The following is a 9,039-nucleotide window of genomic DNA, read 5'->3' on the forward strand; positions in this document are numbered from 1 at the left end:
ATATTTGTAGAGTTCGAAGCAATATATTTGTGAAACATTTAGGGTTTCTTAATAATAAAAATTGTGATATCATTCACATAACGTGAAACGTGGTGGCGGGGCTGTGCGATTCAAACTTCGTTGTGTGCAATGCAACAACGGCGATGTGCAGGTTGCTTTATTTTGATTATTTTGATAGCGCAGTATTGGATTAGAGCGCTTCATTTATCGGATGGTGCATGATTAATTATTTTTATCCACTATATAAAAATGGATTTACGTAACGCAGATTTTATTAATATTATTCCCGCCGTTACTGAGGTGCACAATAAGCACTATCATTTTAAATCGTTTTAAATCAAGAAATTAAGCGGTGACATGTACATTTTATTACAAGAAAATATTCGTAGAGTTTGAAGCAATATATTTGTTAAACAGTTAGGGTTTTTAATACTTAAAATTGTGATATCATTCAAATAACGTAAACGTGGCGGCGGGGCTGTGCAATTTATACCTAGTGGTGTGCGATGTAGCAACGGCGAAGTGCAGGTTGCTTTATTTTGATTATTTTGATAGCGCAGTATTGGATTAGAGCGCTTCATTTGTAGGATGGTGCATTATTAATCATTTTTATCCACTTTATAAGAATTGGATTTACGTAACGCAGATTTTATTGATATTATTCCCGCCGTTACTGAGGTGCACAGTAAGCACCATCATTTAAAATTGTTTTGAATCAAGAAAGTGTACATTTTATTGCAAGAAAATATTCGTAGAGCTCGAAGCAATATATTTGTAACAGTTAGGGTTTTTTAATACTTAAAATTGTGATATCATTCAGATAACGAAAAACGTGGCGGCGGGGCTGTGCGATTAACATTTCATTGTGTGCGCAACGGAAGGGTGCAAGAATTTTGATTATTTTGATAGCGCAGTATTAGATTAGAGCGCTTCATTTATAGGACGGATCATGATTAATAATTTTTATCTACTACATTGAATCCCTTAACGCAGATCTTATTAATATTATTCTCACCGTCTCTGAGGTGCACAATAACCACCATCATTTTAAATCGTTCTAGATCAAAAAAGTAAACGGTGACATGTACGTTTTAATGCAAGAAAATATTCGCAGAGGTCGAAGCAATATATTTGAGAAACAGTTAGGGATTTTTAATAATAAAAATTGTGATATCATTCACATGACGAAAAGCATAAATAAAACTCAACTTTTTTTCGTTCAACCTTCAACATAAAACCTTTAATTCGAAATTCAAAGCGATGGCATGTGTTTCTTTATTTGATATTCAGACGAGACATTTGAGGTGGAATACTGAACCCGTTCGATTTTGGCAACACGTCCGAATTCTACATGTTGCCAAATTCGAACCATGCCAAAACGCACGGTTTATTTTCATCATATTTTGTTACTTTTTATGTGACCAATGACTTAGACTCTAGCTATGGCCACCAATGAACTAGTTTGTGGATTCCAACTCGTTATAGGTGACGCTTGATGGGTTTTGGTTCAATGATTCGGATGTATCTGGAACACATTCGGGATAGGTCCGCTTATATACACTTTATATGACCACCGAAGTAATTAGAGGCATGGTACGGTTTTAATCACTGTCATTATATTACCCGAGCATGTTTCGGTCATATATCCGGAACCAGTTGACCGATTCTGACCAGCCTCCTTTGCAACGTTAGGGACCATAATATCGGTTATTGAACTTAAATCTGTTAAAGTAAAAACGAGAAAACTTAAAATATGAATAAAAAACCGTACATTTTTTTGGTCTATGTGTCAAAATCGAACAGTGCCAAAAATGAACCGTACCAAAAACGTAACGAGCCAAAATCGAACGAGGTCTGTAATTGGTATCAGATTACTAAAAATATTATTCACGAGACTACGAAAAATATACAAAACCGTGACTTTTCATGCTTAATTTACTTCTAAAACAAAATCCGAAGCGATAATAGGTATGTGTTTTTTCTATAAAATTTACTGCTAAATCATGATTTTTTTATGCTCAATTTTTCTTCAATTCAATGTTCATAGAGATGATGTGTGTTTTTTTCTACATTAAAAAGTTTTTTTGACTCGAATTTTAGAACTAATGCGGATTTTTACGCGATTTTTTATGCTTAACAGCGCACTAGATGCGACATTATGCGTATTGTCGCAAGTCATTGTTTTTGATTTTTAGCTGGAACGGTACTATATGACAAATAAATGTGTGCCACACATCCCAGACACATGACGATATTTTCATTAAATACGTAACTACAAACATTGTAGCAATCATGATTAATCTTGCAGATTATTAGACTTATGAATGTTAAAAAACAGCAGATGACCATTTACATCCCACATCAACTCCAGCTGTCATATTTTTATTGTGGAGGTAATTTCCGGTTTCTGGCGAACAGCCCAAGGTGGACAAATTCAATCCAATCGTAGTGTTTTCAGAAACAGAATGATACCCAGCCGTGCAATGTCCGGGGCAGTGCAGTGTTGCCGTCGTGCGAATAAAAAATATCGTTGCCGACGATATTTTGTGCTTCCCGGAGATTTCACGGCAGCAGCTTACGAAGATGATATTTTCGTTTTTATTTTGCATCCGCGCCACGGTTTGGACTCTGTCCGAAAGCAGTGGGAACAGCGCTTAATTCGCATATAATTTTGTATAAGCAATCCGAAGGTGAATAGGTATGTCAAGAGCGAAAAGCTAGAGTCTGAAGCAAGAAAAACCAAACGAACCAAACGACCAAAGTAAACGAATTTTACTACTAGACTTGTCGGAAAGGGTATTATGATTATTAAAAAAAAAGTTTACAGTAAATTGAGTTTTTTATTCTTTTTGTTTATTTTTAACATTTAAGAAAGCGTACAATATATTGAACTATAATTTAATTTATTTTATTTGTTTTCGTTTATGTATATGTGCGCAGCATTTCAATGGTGTAGGTTTGCTTGCCCGATCGATATCGCAATCGCTGAATCGTTCGTATCAGTCTAAGAAGTAAAACAAAGTAAAAACATAAATAACTGGTTTCATAATGAAAACATCGAATTTTTACCTAGGCTTTCCCGCTGAAGCAAGTCTACCGATCCATTTGAACCGTTCTGAACCTTCTAGTTGATCGTTGGACCATACTGTAATGTTGTGAAGTGTTTCCACAGAACAGCTTGGAGGCAACAATTCATCATCGGCAGCAGTCCCAGCAGCAGTAGCAAAAGTCCCAGCAGCAACAGTAGTCCCAGCAGCAGCAGTAGTCCTAGCAGCAGCAGTAGTTCAGCAGCAGTAGCAGTCCTAACGTCTTTTGTTGTTGAATCTACCACCCGCAACAATTTTACCATGAAAAACATTGTCAGTGACTTCTGAATGCATGAAAATGGCTGTGAAGATACATCACAACCCCTCTTTTCATCGTAAAAATGACAAACAGAGTGTTTTTTTATTGTTCTAAACAATTATATATAATGTAGAATTGATGTATTTACAATAGAAAACATAGTCAAACTATGATAAAGCTATGTACAATTACAGCAACCGCTAAGGTTTTTTGATTTGTTTCGGGTGCTCTCGTACTGGTTTCTTTCACTTGAGTTTTGCATTGGAAATCTTGAAGCACACCAGGTATAGGTCTTAGCTTCCCGTTGGCTCCGGCCACGTACAGATCCCGCTCGTAATGAACACCTATTCAAAATGACAAAAAACATTTTATTCATCACTTGCAATTATTTTCTAGTTCACTTACACTGCAAAGTCTGGTGTTTTCGGTAGTAAAATAATCTGCTGAAAGACAGCAAAAGTCCATGCGTAGCTTTGTTACTATCGGATTCTTTGGAAACCGTAGTGTATCGCCAGAGTGTTTATCTCCAAACAAAGTACATTGTGGACCAGTAAATACACCTCTATATCATCGGTTGAAGGAAACACTAACACAACTCAAAATTTTAAGTATTTGATGTCAAAAGCTGTCAGCTCACAAATCATCTAGCACAGTTGTGTCCATTTTGTTCCACTAACCAGTACAGAAGCTTATTAGACCACAAACTTTCAAACGTGTGTTTCCCGAAACAAGTACGTTGATTGATCATACGCACCGTCTTATTGTTTTTCAAGGGACCCTAGGACTGAATGCAAGATTTTTCTCAACTAAAAAACTAAAAACCTGGTGTCTAGTAAACATTATTGATATGAATTTTATTGCAATCGAAATTTTGATCCTGGTTCGCGCCATGTTTTTCGTGGTTCACGTCATTTATGATTTTATTTCTTCCTAATAATAAATAGAAGTGGAGCATTGCAAATTGATGGAATACACGTGATATAAACTTACTATTGTGTCGAATACAGTTATATTCTTCATACTATAATAAAGAATAATGTAAAACATACTCACATGCATTTGAGCCGTTGCGGAACAGAGTGGTCTATGTGCCATCGAGCAAATTTTTCAGGAGAAGCAATTTTCGAAAAATCTCTGAATAAAATTCTGTTCAACGGATTTTTTCAAACAAAATGTTCTAATATAAAGGTTACCTTACCTACCTTACCTAGCAGGCTAGAGCCGGGGTGGCTCGTGCTGTATCAAGAAGTCGTCTCCATTCAACTCGGTTCTGGGCTGTATGGCGCCATGCTCCCAGGCGTCTCATCACTCGTAGGTCACTTTCAATCTGATCAAGCCATCGTGTACGCTGTGCTCCTCAATTTCTGGTGCCGGAGGGGTTACTGAAAAGGGTCGTTTTAACCGGGTTGTCGTCCGGCATCCTTGCGACGTGTCCGGCCCATCGCAATCTGTAAACTTTGATCAGATGTGCAATGGGGATCTCTCCTAGCAGCACGTGCAGCTCATGGTTCATGCGTCTACGCCATTCTCCGTCTTCAGTCTGTACTCCACCGTAGATGGTTCGCAGCACCTTCCGTTCGAAAACTCCAAGGGCGTTGAGGTCCTCTGAGAGCAGTGTTGTCGTCTCTAGCCCATAGAGGACTACCGGTCTAACTAGTGTTTTGTACAGTTTCAACTTTGTACGGCGGCGCACTCGATTGGATCTCATCGTCTTACGAAATGAAAAGTAGGCACGATTTCCCGCTTGATTGCGTCTCCGGATCTCCTTGCTGGTGTTGTTGTCAGCGGTTACGAGCGATCCTAAGTACACGAACTCGTCTACCACCTCAAGCTCATCGCCGTCTACGGTGATCCGGGGTGGGAGGCTGACATTGTTCTCCTTGGAGCCTCCTCCCTTCATATACTCAGTTTTCGACGCATTGATCAGCAGTCCAATGCGCTTAGCTTCCGCTTTCAGTCTGGTGTAGGTTTCCTCCACCATCGCAAAGTTTCGTGCTATTATGTCGAAGTCATCAGCGAAGCCGTTAAGCTGAACCCGTTTCGTAAAAATCGTACCACTCGTGTCGATGCCCGCTCTTCGTATAACACCTTCGAGGGCGATGTTAAAAAGCAAACAAGAGAGTCCATCACACTGTCTCAATCCTCGGCATGACTCGAAGGGACTCGAGAGCATCCCCGAGACACGCACGTAACACATCACACGGTACATGGTAGCCTTGATCAGTCGCGTCAGTTTATCCGGGAAGATATCCTCGTTCTCGTGCATGATCTGCCATAGTTGTTCTCGATCAACTGTATCATAGGCTGCCTTGAAGTCGATAAAAATGTGATGCGTGGACACGTTGTACTCACGAAATTTTTGTAAAATCTGTCGGATTGAAAAAAATTGGTCCGTGGTTGCGCGGGCTCCCATGAAACCCGCCTGGTACAGCCCCACGAACCTCCTTGTTAAAGGTGTTAGACGTTGGAATAGAACTTGGGAGAGTATTTTATATGCAGCGTTGACAAGCGAAATGCCACGATAATTGCAGCACTCCAGCTTGTCGCCCTTCTTATAGATGGGGCAGACGACTCCCTCCATCCACTCTTCCGGCAGTTTTTCCTCTTCCCAGATCTTGGAAATGACCCAGTGTAGTGCTCTAGCAAGCGTTACGTTACCATGTTTGTAGAGCTCGCCCGGCAGGCCGTCTTTGCCGGTGGCTTTGTTGTTCTTCAGCCTCCCAATCTCCCGCTGAATTTCGTGGAAATCGGGGGCTGATACCCGGTCATCTACTGCTGGCACTCCCAGGTCCGTTCCAGTTCCACTTCTGTTTGTTGCATCGCCATTCAGATGTTCATCGAAGTGCTGCTTCCACCTGTCGACCACCTCGCTGTCGTTCGTGATGAGATTACCTTCCATATCCCTGCAAAAGTCGGCTCGCGGCACATAGCCTTTACGGGATTGGTTAACCTTTTCGTAGAACTTTCGCGTCTCATTAGCAGTGAACAGCTCTTCTAGCTCTTCATGGTCACGATCCTCTTGCTGGCGCTTTTTACGTCTCAGGATCGTGGTTATGTCGTTCCTTGCCCGTCTGTATTTGACCAGGTTCTCTCTCGTCCTTACCCTCAGGTGATTTACCCAGGTCCGGTTTTTCTCTGACACCGCTGCCTGGCATCCCCCATCATACCAGTCGTTTCTGCCATTCGGCGCCTCTGTTCGTAGTGTCGTTGTCGCGGATTCCCTTATGGCCATGCGGATCATGGTCCAGCCATCCTCGAGAGAAGCTGCGCCGAGCTCCTCTGCCAAGGGTAGTGCCGCTTCAAGCTGTTGTGTGTAGACTTCGGCAGCTTGCGGGTTCCGTAGCTGCTTGATGTTGAGCCGCAGGGATCGGCTCTGTCGTGACTGGTAGACAGTCGACAGTTTTGAGCGCATACAAACCGCCACTAAGTAGTGGTCCGAGTCAATGTCCGCACCTCGGTAGGTGCGTATGTTGGTGATGTCCGAGAAAAATCGTCCTTCGATGAGCACATGGTCATTTTGGTTCGTTGTTTGTTGGTCAGGTGATTTCCAAGTGGCTTTGTGGATGTCCTTGCGGGGGAAAAATGTAATTCGGACTACCATTCCTCGGGAAGCTGCAAAGTTGACACATCTTTGGCCGTTGTTGTTCGTTTCGGTGTGCAGACTTTCGTGTCCGATCACCGGTTTATACAAGTCTTCCCTTCCGATTTGAGCGTTCAAATCCCCGATGACGATCTTGATGTCCCGCTGCGAGCAGCCATCGTAGACGTCCTCCAGCTGCGCGTAGAAGGCTTCTTTTTCGCCATCGGGTCTTCCTTCATGCGGGCAGTGCACATTGATGATGGAGTAATTGTAGAACCGGCCTTTAATTCTCAATACACACATCCTGTCGCTGATCGCCTGCCACTTGATCACACGACTTTGCATCTTGCCCAACACAATAAAGCCGGTACCCCGCTCATTTGTTGTGCCGCCGCTCTGGTAGTACTGGGCCCTGCGGCCACACATCCTCCGTACAGTTTCTTCTGCAGTTCCTGCAGCGCTACGATGCCGATTTGACAAGGTTCCAACTGATCCAGTAGGATCCTGTCGCCACCCGGGATGTTAAGCGATCTACAGTTCCATGTTCCGAGTTTCCAATCAGTGTCCTTTTTTTGTCGCCTAGGTCGTTGCCGATTGATCCGGTCCGTTTCTTCTTCTTGATTATTCGTAGTAAAGTGTTTTTGCCATGCTACCTTACTAGGGTGGCGATGGCTAGTCTCGCGACGGGGTTGCCGTCTTAGATTTAGCTGGCGAGACACCGCGTTTCATGATTCAGCCGCCCGCTCCGGGTCAGACGCTGTTGTACGCCGTCCCTAACATGGGGAAACAGCCGCGTACGTTCCCCCTTCCCAGTCAGCATACGACCAAAGTTTCCACCGGGGGTTGGTTGCCCGATCTCCGCTAAGGTTACTCGTATTCCGGTCGGCACCACGTGGAGGTTGGGATAGGAGTTGCTGGACAGAGGTGAATGACCACAATAGGGTCTCAGGTGTCACGTGTCCAACCATTTACCAACCTAATATAAAGGTTATGAAGTTGTTTAACATGTGAATACATAAAATTACCATTTTTTTGGCGAAATAAGTGAATTTACCATACCAATGTACATAGACCACTCTGACTTCATATATATTTTACTGGAATCCTCGTATCGTTTCGGAACACGTTAACTCGTACAAAATGGCTAGTGTCACATGTTACATGTAACACAATATGTTACATATTACATGATATTTGACATGTTACATTTTTCGTGTTACATCACGTGTAACATGTTACAGGACAAGTGACAAGTTACATATCACATTTAATATGTTACATATATGTCACATAGCCATTCTGTTTCGGACGAAATTTCAACATGGTATAAATCAGCTTTAAAGTTCGATTTTTCGAAATTTTTCTAGTCTTTAGACCACTCTGTTTTGCAACGGCTAATATATGGGTATACAAGAAGATTTTGCGGTCCCGTTAGGATAGGATAAGATATTTGTCGTATTGGAAATTGTTGAAGTTTATTTTGAAGGAGAAATTTAATGTGAGGGTTTGACACTCTTTTTCTGTACGGACTTCCTCACTGCGACCAGAATCGTTGATCTGTTTTAAGATATATCTGGGTGTCTGCTTTATCTCGCACTTCTATTATTAGCAATACCACTACTGAGAAGTGGCATGCTTAAAATTAATTTATTCGTGCTTGTGTGTAATATGATTTTACACTCTTTTTTACTCACTAGCTGCTCTACTATACCGAGCCTCGTTCCTCTCGCCAAATATTTACAATTAAAATTCCCTGGAAAAATTTCATCGTGCGTCCTTCTAACCAGTTTTATTTATATCGAATGATCTGATTCTACTAAGAATCGAACCCGTGACTAAATGCATACTTTTTTACACTTCCATCATTTTTTTTTCAAAACAAATTATCAATGACTAGAGTCACTGACTGTTTCTATGCGCAGAATAGTGCTATGTAAGATTTGAGTGTTCTTTTGTTTGCGATAATGGGTCCATTTTGGGATACTTTTCAAGAATAGCCATTAAAAAAGTAAGGTTTGATTCTCACAACCTCGATTTAAATGGCTATTCTTGAAGACCACGCCAAAATGGACCCATTTCCGCAAAAAAAAAGAAAGCATAGGACTGTTATGCGA

General features: G+C 41.6%; 1 protein-coding gene across 3 annotated transcripts; it reads right to left on the reverse strand.

The window, feature by feature from the left end:
- Nucleotides 1–2,879: 2,879 nt before the first annotated feature.
- Nucleotides 2,880–7,868, reverse strand: LOC129726411 (uncharacterized). 3 transcript variants are annotated; one of them, XM_055683057.1, is made up of 3 exons: nt 4,548–7,868; nt 3,070–4,491; nt 2,880–3,004 (listed from the first exon to the last, which is right to left on the reverse strand). In XM_055683057.1, the coding sequence occupies exon 1, from the start codon at nt 7,349–7,351 to the stop codon at nt 4,703–4,705; it is 2,649 nt and encodes an 882-aa protein (XP_055539032.1). In that variant the 5' UTR covers nt 7,352–7,868; the 3' UTR covers nt 2,880–3,004; nt 3,070–4,491; nt 4,548–4,702. The 3 variants fall into 3 exon arrangements, with proteins under 3 accessions (XP_055539032.1, XP_055539033.1, XP_055539031.1); XM_055683058.1 differs by having other exon boundaries at nt 3,070–4,479; nt 4,544–7,868; XM_055683056.1 differs by having other exon boundaries at nt 3,070–7,868.
- Nucleotides 7,869–9,039: the final 1,171 nt, after the last annotated feature.

The sequence above is a fragment of the Wyeomyia smithii genome, chromosome 3 (genome assembly GCF_029784165.1).
Source record: "Wyeomyia smithii strain HCP4-BCI-WySm-NY-G18 chromosome 3, ASM2978416v1, whole genome shotgun sequence".
NCBI classification, from domain to species: domain Eukaryota; kingdom Metazoa; phylum Arthropoda; class Insecta; order Diptera; family Culicidae; genus Wyeomyia; species Wyeomyia smithii.